At 40.8% G+C, this 21977-nt stretch overlaps 1 protein-coding gene across 1 annotated transcript in view; it reads left to right on the top strand.

Annotated features, from left to right (window-relative positions):
- The window catches only part of LOC124274770 (paired amphipathic helix protein Sin3a-like), a 56823-nt gene that overhangs the window by 23584 nt on the left and 11262 nt on the right, over positions 1-21977 (top strand). Inside the window, 15 exon segments of the mRNA XM_046710141.1 lie at positions 216-443; positions 1053-1154; positions 4203-4358; positions 5770-5922; positions 8224-8310; positions 8984-9102; positions 10264-10394; positions 11620-11717; positions 12463-12579; positions 14620-14777; positions 16539-16619; positions 17240-17423; positions 17811-17937; positions 19591-19704; positions 21453-21652. Coding sequence (XP_046566097.1) covers positions 216-443; positions 1053-1154; positions 4203-4358; positions 5770-5922; positions 8224-8310; positions 8984-9102; positions 10264-10394; positions 11620-11717; positions 12463-12579; positions 14620-14777; positions 16539-16619; positions 17240-17423; positions 17811-17937; positions 19591-19704; positions 21453-21652 — 2055 coding nt within the window.

Genomic DNA, 21977 nt, shown 5'->3' with positions numbered 1-21977 from the left:
AATTAAACAGGTCTGTTTTGATTTTGAAAAAAGTGTCATATTTTTGTTGATTTAGTATGAAGACAGGAGGGTATTACATAAAGTTGATCCTCACAAAATATTGTATTATCTCCTGTGCACCAAATTGACAATGCAATATCATAAGAGAACTGACATAACCATGGTAACTCCACATTTTTGGGGGGTATGACAACCTCATTTGTCGTCTGTTTCAGAAACCCCAACCTCACGTCCCCACTCCCCCGGCTAGTCACAACCCTCCCCCCTCACACCATTCCTACCACCAGTCACCCCGGCAGAACCCGGAGCCTACACCAGCTGCCCCACCCCCTCCCCAACCTCCCCATAACCCTCCAACACCCCAGCAGCAGCAGCAGCAACAGCAGCAAGCCAGTCAACCAGTGGAGTTCAACCACGCCATCAACTACGTCAATAAGATCAAGGTGAGATAACTCTGGTGGGGCAGTATGTTCATCATTGTTTTGTGACCTAATAATTCAGTTCCATAGACATGTGGTTATTGCTCTGGCAGAAAAAACTATTGGAAATATGGAAACAGAGAATATCACCCAAGTGTCTTTTGATATCAATTATATCGCCGAAAGTTGATAAAGTTACAAATATTTTAACTTTTATCAACGAGTGTTGATATATTTGATATCAGAAGACACAAGGGTTAGATTCTATTTATCATCCAAAATCACTCTTCATTAGTTTTCAATGAAATATGTACATTTCTGAACACAGTACTGCCATTAGACTTGAAGTGCAGCGATGCCATAGCATTGTGGCGTCATCAAGTTCATGACATCATAGCACTGTTAGGGGCTTGTGCAAAATCTACTGTCAAAGTGATATCTCCTAGGTTATGTCATTTGATCTCACACAAGCAATATCTCCTGTGGAACACAGTTTTGATGATAAATTTAGGAAAGGTCCAAAACAAATTGTGTTGACCAAATGGATTGGAAGGCAGGCTTACTGACCTGGTTGGTTGCGTTACATACACTTTTGCAAAATTCAAAAATGGAAATGAAAATTGTTTATTTCAGAATCGTTTCCAAGGACAACCCGAGATCTACAAACAGTTCCTGGAGATTCTTCACACTTACCAGAAGGAACAGAGGAATCTGAAGGAAGTGGGATCATTTCAGGTATGGTTCTCCTGGATAGTCAAGACTAGTAGCTAGTTGGTTCTCCTGGATAGTCAAGACTAGTAGCTAGTTGGTTCTCCTGGATAGTCAAGACTAGTAGCTAGTTGGTTCTCCTGGATAGTCAGGACTAGTAGCTAGTTGGTTCTCCTGGATAGTCAAGACTAGTAGCTAGTTGGTTCTCCTGGATAGTCAGGACTAGTAGCTAGTTGGTTCTCCTGGATAGTCAAGACTAGTAGCTAGTTGGTTCTCCTGGATAGTCAAGACTAGTAGCTAGTTGGTTCTCCTGGATAGTCAAGACTAGTAGCTAGTTGGTTCTCCTGGATAGTCAGGACTAGTAGCTAGTTGGTTCTCCTGGATAGTCAAGACTAGTAGCTAGTTGGTTCTCCTGGATAGTTCTCCTGGATAGTCAAGACTAGTAGCTAGTTGGTTCTCCTGGATAGTCAAGACTAGTAGCTAGTTGGTTCTCCTGGAGAGTCTAGACTAGTAGCTAGTTGGTTCTCCTGGAGAGTCAGGACTAGTAGCTAGTTGGTTCTCCTGGATAGTCAGGACTAGTAGCTAGTTGGTTCTCCTGGATAGTCAAGACTAGTAGCTAGTTGGTTCTCCTGGATAGTCAAGACTAGTAGCTAGTTGGTTCTCCTGGATAGTCAAGACTAGTAGCTAGTTGGTTCTCCTGGATAGTCTAGACTAGTAGCTAGTTGGTTCTCCTGGATAGTCTAGACTAGTAGCTAGTTGGTTCTCCTGGAGAGTCAAGACTAGTAGCTAGTTGGTTCTCCTGGAGAGTCAAGACTAGTAGCCAGTTGGTTCTCCTGGAGAGTCAAGACTAGTAGCCAGTTGGTTCTCCTGGATAGTCAAGACTAGTAGCTAGTTGGTTCTCCTGGATAGTCAAGACTAGTAGCTAGTTGGTTCTCCTGGATAGTCAAGACTAGTAGCTAGTTGGTTCTCCTGGATAGTCAAGACTAGTAGCTAGTTGGTTCTGGATAGTCTAGACTAGTAGCTAGTTGGTTCTCCTGGATAGTCAAGACTAGTAGCTAGTTGGTTCTCCTGGATAGTCTAGACTAGTAGCTAGTTGGTTCTCCTGGATAGTCAGGACTAGTAGCTAGTTGGTTCTCCTGGATAGTCAAGACTAGTAGCTAGTTGGTTCTCCTGGATAGTCAAGACTAGTAGCTAGTTGGTTCTCCTGGATAGTCAAGACTAGTAGCTAGTTGGTTCTCCTGGATAGTCTAGACTAGTAGCTAGTTGGTTCTCCTGGATAGTCAAGACTAGTAGCTAGTTAATATGTGGAAGAAGACAACTAGACAAGTAGTTTGTATATTGGTGGAAGAAGGCAACTAGCTCTGACAACCTTGACTGTTCAGGATAGTCAGACTAGTAGCTAGTAAACTTGTGGAAGAAGGCGACTAATCCTGTCATACTTCGTTGTTCAGGATAGTAAGACTAGTAGGTAGTGCACATGTGCAGAAGGCAACTAGCTCTGACAACCTTGACTGTTCAGGATAGTAAGACTAGTAGCTAGTGAACTTGTGGAAGAAGGCGACTAGTCCTGTCATACTTCGTTGTTCAGGATAGTAAGACTAGTAGGTAGTGCACATGTGCAGAAGGCAACTAGCTCTGACAACCTTGACTGTTCAGGATAGTAAGACTAGTAGCTAGTAAACTTGTGGAGATGTGATCTTTGATTGTTCAGTGCTTATATCCCCATTCTGTCTTAGTAACCCATTTGCTGCTGTCAAGTCCCAATCCAGTCCCAGCAACATTCCATTCTGGCCAATACGCTCAGATAATGGTCCAGAGGCCCAGATAAGCTGCGTATCCGGGTAAAATACGCATAGAAAATTTCCAATTACGCATTGAAAAATAATTGTTGTATACCAATAAAGCGTTTAAAATGTTAAATACGCAAAAAGTTTAAAACAAATGCGTACGGAATATATTTATAATAATCACTTGCGTAATGAAAAAGACATCGATTGCTATCAACTTGTACTGTTAGTATAGGACAAGTGTTGTACTGTCAGTATAGGATGAGTGATTTTTTATGAAATCATTTCCATTATATTTAAGTTAGTTTTGATTAGGTATGACATAAGGCAGAAAATACCTGCTAAGTAAACTTACTCAATGACATAATACTTAGGTGAGTAAAATGACTGAAACACGCACATATTTGAAAGCAGTGGGTAACGGAAAATGAAATACCCACTCAACATTCATAATACCCACTCCAAAAAACTGGGTACAGTACCCACATGAGCTAAATCTTATCTGGAGCTCTGATGGTCCCTTAACAGTGCTAAAATAGACTGAAAATGATGCTGAGAGCTATTTAGGAATAATAATAACAATTTATTTAAATAGCGCTAGTATCCATCTGTTACCCGTGAAGGTCCGGGTTAGAATGAGCCTTCATCAACCCATGCTTGTCGTAAGAGGCGACTAACGTGATAGGGTGGTCAGACTCCCTGACTTGTTGACACATGTCATCGGTTCCCAATTATGCAGATCGATGCTCATGCTGTTGATCACTGGATTGTCTGGTCCAGACTCGATTACTTACAGACGGCAGCCATATAGCTGGAATATTGCTGGGTGCGGCGTAAAACTAAACACACTCACTCAGTATCCATCTGACTAGTTGCTCACTGGATGCTGTAATAACAAACTGATTATCATTACCCTGGATAACCCAAGCTGTGAGGCACTAGAAGGTTAATAGTCACACTTATCTCACCGGGTACCCATTTTCTGCTGGGTGAACAGAGGCAATTTTGAACAAACTCACTTGTCTAAGGTGAGACCACATGTAACACGTGTGCCTCGTTGTGGGGCAGGAGAGAGTGAGTGAGTTTGGTTTCACGCCGCTTTTAGCAATATTCCAGCAATATCACGGCTGGGCACACCAGAAATGAGCTTCACTCATTGTACCCATGTGGGGAATCGAACCTGGGTCTTCGGCATGACAAGCAAACGCTTTAACCATCAGGCTACCCCTACGCCCCTGTGGGGCAGGAAGGCACCTCTGAATGTTTTAGCACTGTTTTTGTGTTGCAGGGTTTGGTTCCCCCCGGTTACAAGCCACTGACGGAGGCGGAGGTTTACTCCCAAGTGGCCAAGCTGTTCCAGAACCAGGAGGACCTTTTGGCAGAGTTCGGACAGTTCTTGCCTGATGCCAACGGATCATCGTCCTATCTGGCTGCCTATGTCAGTGTAAGTATTTCTTTTCTTTATCTCTCTATGTTCTGCCTTTCGCTAGTCACAGTGTTCGGAACTAAGCTGATATTATTCTGTATATCCCGATAGGGTGAAATTTTCTTTGTTAATGAGTACTGATGACAATGTTCTTATCTGTAAGTTGTCAACCTTTATCTATCAAGCATTGTCTCTAAGAAATAAACTTAATAATTCATAGAATGTATGTACTCATATTGTTATTTGTTACGATATGGTATGATGTGGTGCGATATGATATGATATGATATGATACATGGTATGATATGACATGATGTAATATGGGGTGTTATGATATGATGTGATATGACAAAGTATGTTTAATGTGATGTTATATGAGGTGATACATTTTGATGCGATATGACATATTGTGATTTGACTATTTTTATTCTTTTCTATGATATTGTGTACTATGGGCCTGTGGCCTTCAGTATGAATAAAGATTGATTGATTGAACTAAGCTGAGCTGGAGAGTCTTTAAGTTTCACATTTGGGTAGTATTGTTATGGTTGAATGGACCTTGAAATTGAAACCTTTTCTTGAATGGGCCTTGAATTGAAATATTTTCTTGAATGGGCATTGAGTTTTGAATTGTCTCTTAAATGGGTGAATTTTGAAGTGTCTCTTAAATGAGTCTTAAATTTGAATCCTGCCTTGAAAAGGCCATGAAGTTTTAAATGTATCTTAAATGGTTGAATTTTTGTTGTCTCTCAAATGGGTCTTGAATTCGAATCCTGTCTAGAATAGAACTTCAATATAAAGTAACAGTTGTATGGTTGCAACGTCTTTAATACCTATATGGCGACATTGCAGTCAACTTGATAACGGTACAAAGTCTCCATAATGATATTAAACCAGTGGAAAAGAAAACGTGTTGAAATCTGTCAAAACTTTATTGGAAATCTCTTGTAATAATGTACTCACAGAGTTACCTCCCTTCTATTGTCAATGAAATTTGTCCATGAACCACATCTGCCTGAATCCCTTTAAAATTGAAACAGTTTCCACGGGCTTGAAAAATTTAGAGTGAAGGCCCCACAACATACCATTCCTTTACACATGCTGAAATGACAGAATGCTGTTTGGAACATCAAATGTGACAGAACTCTAGCCATTTGGAACAGAAAAAGTTTAAAATTGCATGACTTTTTAGGGATGTTCAACAAGAGACAATGTTCAGTCAAACACTGATGTGGGAAACTTCGTATGTGTTGAAGCACCTGCTTGGTCCCTGCATGTATTTGTATAGTTCTTTAAAATTGTTGACTGGTGGGCCTTGAAAACCTTAAAAAGTCCTTAAATTGATGACTGATAATCTGTACGAACCCTAGTTAATATTTTAATAATAAAATGCATGCAGTTGTCTTCAATGTTTGTCTGTTTGTTTCAGTGTGGTGACAATTTTTTTCAGAATGATTCAGCGTTCAGTATCCGCAATGACCATGCTTCAGCCGTGAAGAAGCCAGGTTTCAATAACAAGAACCAGTCGGGGAAGACGAGTCAGATAAAGCGTCCTCAATCAGGCTCCGTACCCCCAGCCAAGGTAGGAACATTGCGGCTTACATCACTCTTGAAATATTAACCTATCCCCGGGGATCCATGTAATCCAGGTGAGGGACCGCTCATTATATTTATTGTTGGTTGGTTGGTTGTTTGGTTGGTTGGTATGGGTGAGTAAGTGAGTGCAATGATTTTAAGGGGTGATGATGATTTTAAGGTGTGTGTGTGGGGGGGATTTCGCCCATTTTGTTCGGGGGAGATAGGGAAGGTCATCAGTTTGGTACATAAAATTATTAAAATGCCATGCTATAAAAAATTATGGAAAAGGGGAGGGAGGTCATTAATTTTGTGCATGGTATTTGATTCATATTTGTTATTGTTCACAATATCAATCACTGGTTTCCTGATCCAGACTGAATTATTTTCTGGTCACAGTCATATAACTGGAACATAACATAGTTACAGGGATGAGAATTTTCCACGGAATTCCGGGAATCTCATAAGGCCAAGGGTCATTTTTGTGAATTGTCTAAATCCGTATAATTTGGCCTCGATTTTTCTCAAAACTTCATTCTCATCCCTGTAGTTAGGATTTGGAGTCCAACTTGCTGGCTAGTGGCATGCCACATTGATAATACATATGATTATCTCCCTTTAAAATCCAGATTTCAGAAGTACTGCTGTGAAAGGGAAACTACTGAGTTTGAAATTATCCTCCATTTTTAATAGAAAACAATGAACTGATACAATTGAAATGCATACTCGCCAATAGTGTTGGGAATCGGAAACCAAATCCACTGTTGATTATCGGAGGACTTGTGGTGAAGGGTAGTTGACTATCATCGAAATAAATACGTTTTTAATGTAATCATCAATTTTAAGGGTTTTACCCAGGGTTTTTTCTTATTAATGTTGATGTACATGTAATTATTCTGTTTATTTATATATCAAATTTTTATCAGTACATCTCATTACATTCACAATAGATGCAAAATCTATTCATAGACAGGTTACAGTAATATTTACGGTAGTGATGAATATGAAACTACAACTACAATGCACATAGCTTTATGCTGTTGAGCGCATGTTTGTTTGTGAATATTCGTCAAATTTAATGGTTAGTTTACTTCATTCAAGTGTTATGCAAAAATAACAAAGTTTCGATTAATCGAAAATATGTTTTTTACAATCAATAATTATTTTTAATCCTTTCAATTGAGTATGTTACATGCTGAGATTATAATCGTAAACTAAGCAATCAGTTGTACTCGTAATGTTGCCCAAATCTACCAGTCATTCTGTGAAAAAAATGACCCACAATGGAAAATGATTGGAAACTCTATCTGAAACTGTCATTTTAACAATTGACATGTATTCCAAAATCATGATATTTTAGTCGCAGCTTTTACTGTGTTTAGTTTGAATAATATTGCTAACCACAACTGTAACACTTTATTGCCAGATAGATTTGTTGTCTGGAACTGTTTGAGGTGAGGTGAAATTGGGTTTAACATCGTGCTTGAGAATATTTCGCTCATATGACGACATGCATGCATGCGTGTGTATGTATGTGCGGCTGCTTGTACTAGCCCAGACTGAAGCTGGTTTTAAGTGCTAGCCCACTGGGATACCATGCCGCAGTGAAGCATGAATACCCTACTCAGACACATTATACTGACTCTGAGCCGACCAGTCCTTGTTGTACCCATTAATGCCGAGCGCCAGGCAAGGACCAACAAGTAGCATATTTTAACGTGTTTTGTTATGACATGGCTGAGGATTGAACCCGCAACCTTCCGCTCTCTGGCCGGACGCTCTAACCACGGAGATGGTTTGGAACAGTTTGAGCCACCATGGGAAGTGTATATGACATTTTAGGAAACAAGGTTGGCATTTATGTGTGCATTCTCTGACAACTAAGGTTCTCTGATTGCAATACACAATGCCATTTCAAAAGTGGTCAAATGTAAAAGTGAAGCTGTGTTGGCTGAGTGGGTTAGATGGCTGACTTTGTGTGCTGGCGATTAAGTGCTTGACTCTGAGGGTGTGGGTTCGAATCACGAATGGGACTCAACCCAATAATAGTACTAGGATCTGAACTTTACTGAGAAAGACGTTAGTTGGTTAATACTGATTCAAGGATGTGGGGTAGCCTAGTGGTTAGCTGAACTGCGCCGAAAACCCTGGTGTCCCCACATGGTCACAATGTGTTAAGCCCATTTCTGGTGTTCCCCGCCGTGATATTGCTAGAATATTGCTATAGGCGGCGTAAAACTAAACTCAGTCAGTAATACTGATTCGGCTGCCCACTTAACTGAAGTCCTGTATTTGTGTCTTGTTTCAGAAACCAAAGACCAGTCACTTAAAGGATGTGTCACTAGCCGAGGCAGGGAAATATGGAAGCCTCAATGAGTTTGCTTTCTTTGATAAGGTATGTACCAATATCCTGGCAAGCATTAATGTTGTTTTGCTTAGGCTTGAGGATTGTACAAAGATGTCTGTCCACTGGTTTCTCTCTTTCTCCCCCCCCCCCCAATAAAACACTCCCTAGTTATATCTGCTTGTGTAACATTTATCTTTATTGTGTAAACATCCTTCACACTTTGTACATCAACTGTATCAGTTGTGTAAAAACTATCAAGTTACTGTACAAACTCTACTCATATATAATATGTAATACGACCCTTGGGCCAGACCAATTTTATTTCTTGTGTTACGGATCCGTCTGTTGTAAGAAATAAGAAAAAAAATATAAAATAATTTTCCCCGCTCAAAAAATAAATCCTTATGTTTTTATTGGCCAAAAATGTAAACTTATAAGAAATTCTTTTTGGTTGGTTGTTTTTTTGTTTTTTCCCCATAAATATTTCATAAATTGCCAGAAGGAATATTACTTTGACTGGTGATTTTATTTTATTTTTTTCCCTCCTGCCTTTAGGTTTTCAAAGGACAAAAATCCGTAAAACAAGAAATAAAATGGTCTGGCCTTACATTATGAAAAAGAAGTTGAATATCCATAGGACTCTCCCTGTTGTTCATCACACCAACCCATGGAGATCCGGGTTAGAATTGAATTGATTCTGACATGTTATTGTTGTTTTCAGGTGCGGAAGGCATTACGGCATCAAGAGGTTTATGATAATTTCCTCCGATGTCTCGTGCTCTTCAATCAAGAGGTCATATCAAGGTCGGAGGTTGTCCAGCTGGTGCAGAATTTCCTGGGGTAAGTTTCACATACTTTCTCTTTAGGTTTTCTTGGTAGAATCGTTCCCAGTAACCTGTGCAGGTAGTGTAAGACAAATATGCATTGCCCTTGGAATCTTGTGTGTGTGTGCACCACTGGTGCATGCACGAGTCACAAAGTGGCGAGGTCTCAAGGGGGCTCCGGGGCATTTAGAAATGTAACTACCCAGAATACAAAAAGCTTTGCGTGTAGAACACGCAGGTAGAAAATATTGTGGGTGAAATATAGATTTATTTGCGTGAAACACGCATGTTTTTGTGTTACCGCAAACACTGTCAATCATCAGTTTGTCTGGTCTCCCACTCGGTCACTTAGCAGTTAGAGTGAGTGTATTTGGCTATGTGCAGGGGGAAGCAACAAATAAACAACTGTCGTTTTGTGGCAATGTTCTTTGTACGACAATACAGTATTGCATCACAAGACCCGTGAAGATCCGGGTTAGAATTGATCTTCAGCAACCCATGCTTGTCATAAGAGGCAACTAACGGGATCGGGTGGTCAGGCTCGCTGACTGGGTTGACACGTGCCATTGTGTCCCAATTGCGTAGATCAATGCTCATGCTGTTGATCACTGGATTGTCTGGTCAAGACTCGATTATTTATAGACCGCCGCAATATAGCTGGACTGTGGCGTAAATCTAAACTCACTCACTCACTATTGCATCACGAAACAAAGCTCGCGACACAATAAATCAATCTACAACTTCTGTATGACGAGTTATATAAATGTGAAACTAACAAACTATTCAATAACCAGTCTATGCAGATGATTTAGTATTTCCCATTTGCTATGAATAGCAGAATGTGCAGTGCTCCAAGCTTATATCTCCCTACAATATCCCAGTTGCGCAGATCGATGCTCATGTTGTTGATCACTGGATTGTCTGGTCCAGACTCGATTATTTACAGACCACCATATAGCTGGAATATTGCTGAATGCAGCGTAAAACTAAACTCACTCACTCACCCTACAATATCCCATCTTAGGAAAAATTGTAAAGCTGTTGTCCTATTGACTTTCATTGAAATCTTGACAACCATACTGGAGGCCAAATTCTAAAAATATTCATTTATCACCAACACGATTAATTATATGGGTAGTTTACTTCTGCTTTTATGTGAAGAATTGTTTTGTTTCAGCAAATTCCCAGAGTTATTTAAATGGTTCAAGGACTTTCTCGGTTACAAGGAGTCCGGCGGGACCATTGAGTGCATTCCGCAGGCAGTGACGTCCAAGGAAAGAATCAGTGGAGAACTTGCTATGGAAATTGGTGAGAAAATGCTTCACTCTTGATCAGTGTTAAAATACCTCGGAACCGCCTCCATGGTCAGGGATGGCAATTTTCCGCGGATCCGCGGAGTTCCGTTGATTTTGTTTCAAATTGATCAATTCTGTGAATCGTCTAAATCTGTTGAATCCCTCAACCCCCAAATTTGATGACACAATAATAAGTTTTCAGCTGAAAATTGATTTTCCTGTTGCCATCTCTGCGTGGTGTAGTGGTTAGAGCATCCGCCCGGAGAGCGGAAGGTCGCGGGTTCGATCCCCAACCGCGTCATACCAAAAGATGTTAAAATATGGTACTTGTTGGTCCCTGCCTGGCGCTCGGCATTAATGGGTACATCAAGGACTGGTTGTCTCGGAGTCAGTATAATGTGTCTGAGTGGGGTATTTATGCTTCACTGCGGCATGGTATCTCAGTGGGCTAGCACTATAAAACCAGCTTCAGTCTAAAAACACGCATGCACGTCGTCATATGAGCGAAATATTCTCAAGCATGACGTTAAACCCAATTTCACCTCACCTCACCTCACCTAAAATACCTCGGAAATGAAGAAAACAGAAGCTCTAATATTTCTAAGTGTACATTTTTTCTCGATATGACTACCAAAGACTCGTGGTTTTGGAATCCAGCAGGAATTTCTCCGGGCATTTAAAAAAAAAAAACCTGTATCTTGCTCAAAGCAGTGAAATATACTCTTCAAAAACAGTAGGGGAACTTCAATTTTAAATTTCGGTTGAAAACAAATTGGGAGATATCAGAGTCAATCAATGTTGATATGATAATAATGAACGTTTTGAGAGTGCATCACCGCTAGCATTTCCTTATTACCGTAGTTGTTTGTACTGTAATCGTGGGGCGGTGGGGTAGCCTTGTGGTTAAAGGGTTGGCTTGTCATGCCAAAGACCCGGGTTCGAATCCCCACATGGGTACAATGTGTGATGCCCATTTCTGGTGTCCCCCGCTGTGATGTTGCTGGAATATTGCTAAAAGCGGCGTAAAACCAACCTCAGTCAGTCAGTCAGTACAGTAATCGCTCTTGAAAGATGCTTGGTGTATGACGTGAAATTTGCATGTGTGTGATTTTCATTTTTCAGTTTTTGCTTCCTGCAAATTTGGGCTGAATATTGTCCCGAATAATTCCCTGTATTTTTTTCATTGATGGTACTTGTATGGATCTGGATACTGACAAACTAATATGTCCTTGTTTCAGACTTTGCAACGTGTAAAAGATACGGAGCAAGTTATCGAGCTTTACCCAAGAGCTACCCTCAACCTAAGTGTTCTGGTAGGACGGCGTTGTGTCGAGAGGTACGTCAAGACTCTGTGTCAGGATGAGAAATAAATGCAGCAAATATTCAGAACTGCATCCATGATTATCTAATTGTGATATTCAAATAATCTGGAATCATTGGGTAGATTGATGCTCATGATTTCAATCACTGGATTTTCTGGTCCGCGCTTACAGACTGCATTCATATAACTGGAAATGTGCTGAGAGCAGCGTTGAATAACAAGCAAACATCTGCAATTTCTGAAGTCATTTGTACATCTCAAAACACCGCCTCCATGTTGTAATGGTAAGAGTGTCCACCCGGAGAGCGGAAGGGAAGGTCGACTCTCGCGTCATACCAAAAGACATTAAAATATGGTACATGTTGGTCCCTGTCTGGCGCTCGGCATTAATGGGTACGACAAGGACTGGTCGGCTTGGAGTCAGTATCATGTGTCTGAGTTGGGTATTCATGCTTCACTGCGGCATGGTATCTCAGTGGGCTGGCACTATAAAACCAGCTTCAGTCTGGGCTAGTACAAGCAGCCACACATACACACGCATGCATGTCGTCATATGAGCTAAATATTATTAAGTAAAATGTTAAACCCCATTTCACCTCACCTCACATCTCAAAATCTCATATCACCAGCTTCGCAAAATATCTCTGACTTATTCGTGTAATTTCATTGAAACTTAAGTGATTTATGTTACATGTGTTATGCAAGTACACAGCTTACATAAAAGTGTGGTGTTTCGTAAGTTAATGTTTTGTTGTTTCAGGTGTTGAATGACACCTGGGTGTCATTTCCGTCATGGTCGGAAGACTCAACGTTTGTCACGTCACGAAAAACCCAATACGAGGAACACATCTACCGCTGTGAAGATGAACGGTTTGAGGTGAGTTCTCTTTCCAGGCTAGGCTGTACTGTACATGAAACCAAACAAGGTTGCTTACTACCACCACCACAAAATATTAGTCAAATCAGGCGGTAAGTCGGCATTGCGGCAACCAGGATACTCATCCATGCTTTTGTGACATCTCGGCTGGATTACGGTAATTCACTGCTATATGGATCGAACCAACTATGCCTGAGCAAACTTCGGAAGGTACAGAACTCGGCGGCAAGATTGATAAGTGGAACACGCAAACACGAGCATATTATGCCAATGTTATACGACCTACTCTGGCTTCCAATTTGCCATCAGATTGTTTACAAATTACTGGTGTTCGTGTTTAAAGCTCTTCATGGTCTAGCCCCTCTGTATCTGTAACAGCTTATAACAAGATACAGTACAACCAAAAATTATTGAGAATTTAAGATTGTAATTTGTTTTTAAAATTTCACTCATTACTCGAGTATTAAATGTGAATATTAGCAGAACATAACTCCAGATTCAAAGACAGGTGAACAGTTAGTATTTTGTCAAGTCACCATGGGCAGCAATGCAGGCTTCAATGTGGCAGGGCATACTACTGATCAAAGAAGTTAGAAAGTCGTGGTCCATGCTGTCCCAATATCGGACCACCTCTTCTTTCATTTCAGCAATATTTGTCAGATTTTTCTTATTGACACTTTCCTTCATAAGTCCCCAAACATTTTCTATTGGATTTAGGTCAGGGCTATAGCTTGGCCAATCTAATAATGTCCTATTTTGGGTCCGAAACCAGGCCTGTGAATGCTTTGAACGATGTTTTGGGTCGTTGTCCTGCTGGAAAATCCAAACATTTCCATAGAACACGTGAGCAGATGGAAGTAAATGTCCCTCGAGAATATCTGTGTACCGCTCACTGTTCATATTCCCTTCAAATACAGAGAGGCGTTGCCCCTTACACAGATATGCCACCCCACACGTTAAATTTCGGATTGTACTTTGGGCGCTGATACAAAGGTTTTTCAGTTTGTTTGGTCCAGAATTTCAGTGTATTAGGAAACAGCCACACAGAACTTTCATCTGAGAAAATCACATTGTCCCAGTTAAAATTTCTATGCTGTAAGCACCAGTTCAACCTTCGCTCCTTTTGTTCAGGTTTCACGATCGGTGATTGAATTCCTCGACTTTTCTGCCAACCCATTGCATGCAGCTCAGTTCTAATTGTCTCCTTACAGACAGCCACAGTTCCTCTATCAATCATATCCAGCCTTAAGTTTTCTAAACTCCTTCATTTGTTTTTAGAAACAAGAATACCAAGCCGCCTCCTGTCACCGACAGTCAATTTTCTGGGCCTACCTGCGCCTCCCTGGTGCTCAATGCCATATCCATTTGCAATATTTTTCAAAACACGATAAACAGTGGACAATGGGATGCCTGTTCTACTTGAAATCACTTTAGCTGATCTGATGTCCTTGTTATAATACTCTAAAATCAACTTCCTCTTCTCTAAATCATCCATACTGAGGATCACTGAAAATGTCGTCTGCTAAGAAGTAATCAAAGGGGGATAACTCTTCACAAACTAATGAAAAAGGATTAACGGAGTTGTCTCTCTTGAATGAAACCAAGCACTTGATAGCTGGTCAAGGTTGTTTATACTAGAAATCCAATAAAACATATTCCTAAAATTCTCAATAATTTCTGGTCATACTATATCAACCTAAGTGAACGCTGCGGTCAGCTTCCTTTCAACAACTAAATGTCCCCAAAACAAGAACAACATTCTACGGTGACTGGAGTTTTGCCAAAGCAGGCCCTGCACTCTGGAATGAACTCCCACCAAATATCCAGCAAATCAATGATTGAGATATTTCAAAGTGAGCTGAGGACCCTCTTGTTCAAACAAGCCTGTGACCTGTGCCCTTAAGCAAATTTTGGATTTAGGCAAAATACAGACTTGAACTTTACTTTATTACTACATCACTGCAACAAATTTTGCATGATGTCTGCGTTCATTGGGAGTTTTTAAATCCTATGTAAATTCTTATGCGTTTCGTATTGCAGCTGGACGTTGTGATCGAGACCAACTTGATGTGCATACGAGTGCTGGAGGCGGTGCAGAAGAAGTTGACAAGGATGTCACCAGAAGATGCTGCCAAGTTCCGACTGGACAACACGCTAGGAGGGACGTCAGAAGTACTTCATCGGAAGGCAATACACCGGTCAGTGATCTCACTATTAGCAGTAGACCTACTTAGAGGCTAACATAACCCTTGAAGATCGGGGTTAGAGGCTAACATAACCCTTGAAGATCGGGGTTAGAATTGGTTTTCAGCAACCTAATGTTTCTTGTGAGAGGCAACAAACAGGATCGAGAGGTCAGGTTCAAGGACTTAGTTGATACATGTCATCGTATCCCATGTACATAGCAGTGCTTTTGATATCAGATGCTGGATTGGCTGGTCCAGACTTGCTCATTCCCAGACCACCATCATTATGCTGCAATATTGCAGACTGTAGAGTTAAATGAAAATACAAGTATAGTGTTCTCAGTTCACTTTGTATTGTTATAACCAATGTTGTGACTTGGAGAGGTTAACAACACCTTCTTGACAATCCTTGGAGACCTCACTCACTCACTCACTCACTCACTCACTCACTCACTCACTCACTCACTCACTCACTCACTCACTCACTCACTCACTCACTCACTCACTCACTGACTCACTCACTCACTCACTCACGGGAGAACTGATATTCAGACCAAAGCAAATATTTTGGAATTTCCTACTTCCCAAATTCGTCTCACTCACTCACTCACTAACAGGAGAACTGATATTCAGACCCAAGCAAATATCATTTTGGAATTTTCTGCTTCCCCAATCCTTGTTACTCACTCACTCACGGGAGAACTGATATTCAGACCCAAGCAAATATCATTTTGGAATTTCCTGCTTCCCCAATCCTTGTTACTCACTTACTAACTCACTCACTCACGGGAGAACTGATATTCAGACCCAAGCAAATATCATTTTGGAATTTTCTGCTTCCCCAATTCTTGTTATTGCCGTAATGATGTTGCAGCTTGAAGGACACACCTAGTGTCACGTTGACATCAGGCTAATGACGTCTACTTACACATATCATTACATGGAATGTAATATTTAGATACATCTTAATTGAAGGAAGGCAGGTCTCAGACAAAATAATACTTTTTCCCAAATTGCCTGCCAAGACAATTTTGTTGGGATTTCTTGGTGAATCATTGTGATCAGAAGAAGAAAGGGGGCGTGGTGGGTGAGCTGTCTGAGGCGCCAGGCTAGTAATCCAGCGAGCTTGAGGTGCCGGGATAGAGTCCAACTGTGACCGGGTGTAAAAATCTTGAATTCAACTTTGTGTGCAAACTCTTTCAGTGTTGTCACAACTCCTAGTGTCAGGGATGGCAATTTTCCGCTGATTTTATTTCAAATTGTTCAATTGTGAATCATATAAATCCATTGAGAAACCCTCAACTCGATGACACAATATTAAGTTTTCAGCTGAAAATAGATTTTCCTGTTGCCATCCCTGTAGTGTACAGTACACAACCCTGTGCACTTGAACGAATCCATGAATGCGTGCAAACACCTAGTTGTGGGTACAGCAACGTGCAGTAAACTTGGACAAAGTACTGTGACTATGTGTCCCAGTCCACCCAGCTGTGAATGGGTACCCCGTAAGGATGGGAAAGCCACATTAACTCGCTGCAAGAGTTGTATGATCCCCAGGGAGTTGAGATTGATCATACAAAGTGCCGTTGAGATTGACATCCTATGATCGATGGAAAAACAAAGCTGCTTGTGAGCAGCCGAGCTGGAACTCGGCGCTATATAAATAGATTATAATAATAATTTAAAAAATGACTATTGAGACCATTTGTATGTCCAGAAAATATTTTGGTTTATTTTGTCTTATTTCCTGATGGTCATATATTTGTTTTCCAGGATATACGGAGATAAAGCGCCAGATATTATAGATGGTCTGAAGAAAAACCCTGTGGTGGCTGTTCCGCTTGTTTTACGAAGGTATGTGAGAAATTCTTTGCTTCAATGCTTCGGAAGAACGTCCTAATGAATTGAATGGTCAGGATCTTGATTGAATTTCATTATATCCAATGACCATGCTCACAATATCAATCACTGGTTCATCCAGACCCCAGACAGTTAAGAAAGTGAGAAGGGGTGGTGGGGTAGCCTAGTGGTTAAAGCGTCGGCTCGTCACGCCAAAGACCCGGGTTCGATTCCCCACATGGGTACAATGTGTGAAGGCGATTTCTGGTGTCCCCCGACGTGATATTGCTGGAATATTGCTAAAAGCAGCGTAAAATTATACTCACTCACTCACTCACTAAGAAAGTGATACATTACTCAACAAACCTAAATACCGTATTTCCTCTAATGAGCACGTGGGCGCTTATTTTTTCAATGGACTTCCAGACTCGGTGCTTGTTAGAGTCCCGGCGCTTTTCGCGCTTACTGGGTGTAATTACTGAAATTGTTGAACTGCTTTTATCCCAAGCGCTTATTAGATGTCCGGTGCTTATTAGAGGAAATACTGTAGCTTGTTTGGTATTGAAGAGATTGGTCGGGACACATGTTGAAATCACATGAGCACTGAAGTCACATGACCTGTTTTGTCCAATCAGATTAAAAGCGAAAGAAGAAGAGTGGCGTGAATCTCAGCGGGGCTTCAACAAGATCTGGCGTGAACAGAATGAAAAGTACTACCTCAAATCACTGGACCACCAAGGAATAAACTTCAAGCAGAACGACGTGAAAGCAATACGTTCAAAAACACTGCTCAATGAAATTGAAACTATATACGATGAGGTAAGATTTTGTTTGTTGGTTGTTAAATGCCGCACATACTGTGATTTTTTTCAAGTATTTTATCTGTATTTCTTATTTGTTTACTGTTTACATTTTCTGTCTGTTTTGGTCACTTGGTGGAGATCAAATAATTATCAAATAAATGTCGCTAAGATGTTCAGAAAATACAGATTTTCCTACTTTTTAAAGAGAAAATTAAATAGCAGCAAGTCTGAGAATATTAATATGAATATGTAAATTAATGTTAGTCTTAACCTTGATCTCAGACTTGAAGAAGCACCACATGGCTGTATTCTAACATTGAAGGGGTGATGTGAATTCTCATGCAAGTCTAGCAAGTATTAACAACTATGGGTTTTACAAGGTGTGACTTTGTGTGCATTTCAGCGACAGGAGCAGTTAACCGAGGTGACAGGGGAATCAACGGGAGCACATCTGTCGTATACATATAAAGATAAATCCATGATTGATGATGCTGCCAATCTCGTTATCCACCACATGAAACGCCAAACAGGTTCGTCAAATTGGAACACTTTGATTGAAATTCTCTGTAGTCACCTTTGAGTGATTTCGGTGTTCACAAGTGGACTCCTGGTTAGAATAGATCCCCAGTGACAAACATTCTGTCAACAAACTACTCAAACTTGGTCAGGGACAATAGCAGGGTTCCCTTAAGACCTGGAAATTTCACACCTCATTTTCCAGTCTTGGAAAAATGATGGAATTTGAAAAAATGGACGAAAATCATGGAATAATCTTGGGGAGTTTTTATCTAACAGAACTGTATATCTTACAGTACTACATGTGTATCGGGATTAGTTTGCATTTATGTGAATACTTGCTTAATACATGTGGTACTAAAATTTTAAACAATAAGATGTATTCAATGTTTGATGGGTTTTGCGCCCCTTGTCTCCAGAGCTTATTTCAGACACAGTAATATATGTTTAAAGGTATCATTATACCCTAGGACATATATTGTTGTGTCTGGAAAAAGCAATATTTGTCCTGAAAAATCATGGAATTTCTTTTCACAAAAGTGTGGTAACCCTGACAATAGGTTGTTGATTGTCATTCATTGTAGACCCGTGAAGATCCGGGGTAGAATAGGTCTTCAGCAACCCATGCTTGCCACAAAAGGCAACTATGCTTGTCGTAAGAGGCGACTAACGGGATCGGGTGGTCAGGCTCGCTGACATGGTTGACACATGTCATCGGTTCCCAATTGCGCAGATCGATGCTCATGCTGTTGATCACTGGATTGTCTGGTCCAGACTCGATTATTTACAGACCGCCGCCATATAGGTAATATAGTGCGGGCGTAAAACTGGAATATTGCTGAGTACCCCAACTGTTGAGTAAATGTTCATTAAACTCACTCACTCATTCATTGTACCCCAACTGTTGAGTTGATGTTCATTAATCAGTCACGTGTGTCTGGTCCAGATAGCCCTCATATGGCTGGTAAGGCTGCAACAATTCGGTTCGGTTCATCGAAAATCGAATTATCACTATTTCGATTCAATATTTGAATACCTACTTAAATTATTTGCACACAGCCAGAACGTAGTTTTGACTCCCCAACTCGAGCAGTTTTGAGCACTGAAATAAGGCCAAACGTGATTGGTTGATGCTGAGCTAATTATCCAATGAGAATTGCTGTTAGTACACATCGCTAAGTTGACAATGGATTTCAGCTAAAACCCATCTCTAAGAGTTAAATAAAACATGATGTTTTTACTTGTATGAAGAATCGAAAATGATCGACCTCTATTTGAAGAAATAAACCACTGTTTACGTCTTTGGCAATTAATTTTGACGACCTTGATGCGTTCTGATTGTTGTCATGGAAACCGTGTTCCACCTCTGTATACCGATACTAATAGCCATCTTGGAAACAGTGTTCAAAACTTACATTAATTGTTGTCATGGTGACAGTGTTCCACCATGATGCCTACTGATGCTAATTGTTGTCATGGAAACAGTGTCCCCATAATGCCTACTGATGCTGATTGTTGTCATGGAAACGGTGTTCCCTATAATGCCTACTGATACTAATTGTTGTCATGGAAACAGTATTGAGTTCCCCTATGTTCCCCTGATGCCAGTTGTTGTCATGGAACTAATCGTCAGACACTTATCTTGTAAATGCTCCGCCATGTTTCAGGTATTCACAAAGAGGACAAGCAGCAGATTAAACAGCTATTACTACACTTCATTCCCGATCTCTTCTTCATGCCACGTGGTGATCTCAGTGATGATGAGATGGACCGAGAAGATGGTAAGGAGAGAGCACTCAAGAGAAATAGTACTTAACTTCTGCAGCCAAATATCTGCCAAGTAGTTTGTGGTATTTTGAAATGCGTAAAGTGTGGAGTAACATTGTTTAAATAAGAAGAGAGCCAGCAACATCCGACATGTGCAACATTCCGACAGATTGCGAATTAAGAAAACGCCTGTCTTTGAATTTGACGTATCAAATAAGTAAAAAATATTTCATCTGAAAAATCTATCCTCAGTCAGTTTCAGCACATGTACACTTTACATGTTCTATAAAAAAATGGTATCCACAGGTGGACCTGTTACCATAGACGCTGTACCTGTGAAGATCCGGTTAGAATTGGTCTTCAGTAACCCATGCTTGTCGTAAGAGGCAACTGACGGATCGGGTGGTCGGGACTTCATTGACACATGTCAGGCTTGCTGACTTGCTGTTGACATGGATGTCATCGATGATCCCAATTGCATAGATCGATGCTCATGCTGTTGATCACTGGATTGTTTCTGGTCCAGATTCGATTAATTTACAGACCGCCATATAGCTGAAGCTGAATATTGCTGAGATACCATGCGCGCAGTGGTGAAAAACTAAACTCACTCATACCACGCTGTATTTTGGTGTGTGGAGTTAGCGTCTTTTCCCTTGGCCTGTTCAACCTGATTGTTTCTATGTTATACAAAGGAATGATACAAAGCTGTGTTATGCCAGTGAGTTTTGAGTTACAAAGGGGAAGGCTCATTATATCAATGTAACAAAAATTTAAATATTTCATAATGAAGATTATCGTTATTTTGTGTCCTGAATAAGTTTATGAATAAGTTAAAACTCTCACCTTATGCCACTTAATGACCCGCCTAGACTATTGTAACTCCTAGCCGGTGCAAACAAATCACAAACCCAAAGACTTCAACGAATCCAAAATGCTGCTGCACGTGTCGTGACTAGATCGAAGAAGTTTGACCACATCTCTCCCATCCTTCAATCTCTTCATTGGCTTCCAATTGAGAACCGGATCCGCTTCAAGCTCCTCTGCCTCACCTACCGCTGCCTGTCTGGATGCGCTCCTTCTTATCTCTCCATTCTTATTATGCCATATAAACCAGCTAGATCCCTTCGTTCTCAGGACAAAAACCTTCTGCTTGTTCCTAGAGCAGATCATTCGCCTACGCAGCCTCAGCAGCCTGGAATGATCTTCTCCTCTCTCTCCGGAACACCAGTGACTTCTCTAGCTTCCGATCAAAACTGAAAACTTACCTCCTCCTGATGTCTTTCCAACTGTGCTGAACTCTTTGTATAGTGTAGCGAAATGCCCTGTTATTATTATCCCCCGCAAAGTGTTTTGCGGGGGGTATTAAAATGGACTCCGTGCGTCCTGTCCTTCCGTCCGTCCGTGCACATTTGTCTTTTCCGGAACAGAACTCTAAAACCATTCACTATTTCTTCACCAAACTTGGCACATACATGGATCTGGTGGTGTACTGGTGCCTTTTGGTAGTTTTGGATTTCTGAATAAAATATTTTTGGCATTCCCATGGCAACAAGTTTGACTTAGACTGAAATTGGTGATAGTGCTCCTTTCTGGAGCAGAACTTTAAAAACCTTTCAATACTCTCCTTCCACTTTTCTATATACACACCTAAATATTTGACATAATCATAACTCGTAGACATAATCATGAAAAGTATTTTGCCATCGCGGAGGATATTGATGACTTTGTCTTCTTGTTATTATTATTTATTTGATTACAGACATGGAAACGGACGAAGGGGACAGGAACGATCAAGTCCACAGGTTTGACATGAACTTCAACTCCAGCAGTGATAAAGATCGACCTGTTCCTGACAGGAAGGAAGATCCCGTGGCCATGATGGAGAACAGTTCGATGAACCAACCCAAGAAACCTGTGGTCAACGGAACTATGGCATACGATGAAGCTGATGGATTAGATGTGAGTATTTAGAACTGGAGGTAGAACCAGCTTTGTGCTAGACTTTCTCAATTTGGTAGGGATTGGGAAACAATCATACTACACTCTAACTTCAACTACATTGGGGGTTTGTGGGGTAGCCTAGTAATTAATGCGTTCGCTCTTCACGCCAAAGATGTGGGTTCAATCCTCCACATGGGTACTATATGTGAAACCCATTTCTGGTGTCCCCTGCCGTGGTATTGCTGGAATAGTGCTAAAAGCGGCGTAAAACCACTCTCACTCGTTCAATCAACTACAGAGGCCCAGATAAGCTGCGTATCCGGGTAAAATACGCATAGAATTA

This window comes from Haliotis rubra, unplaced genomic scaffold (assembly GCF_003918875.1).
Source record: "Haliotis rubra isolate DU_JTF1 unplaced genomic scaffold, ASM391887v1 Scf194, whole genome shotgun sequence".
In the NCBI taxonomy this organism is placed as follows: Eukaryota; Metazoa; Mollusca; class Gastropoda; order Lepetellida; family Haliotidae; genus Haliotis; species Haliotis rubra.
The sequence above is the reverse complement of the archived record's forward strand: the minus strand, read 5'-3'. Positions and strand labels throughout refer to the sequence as shown.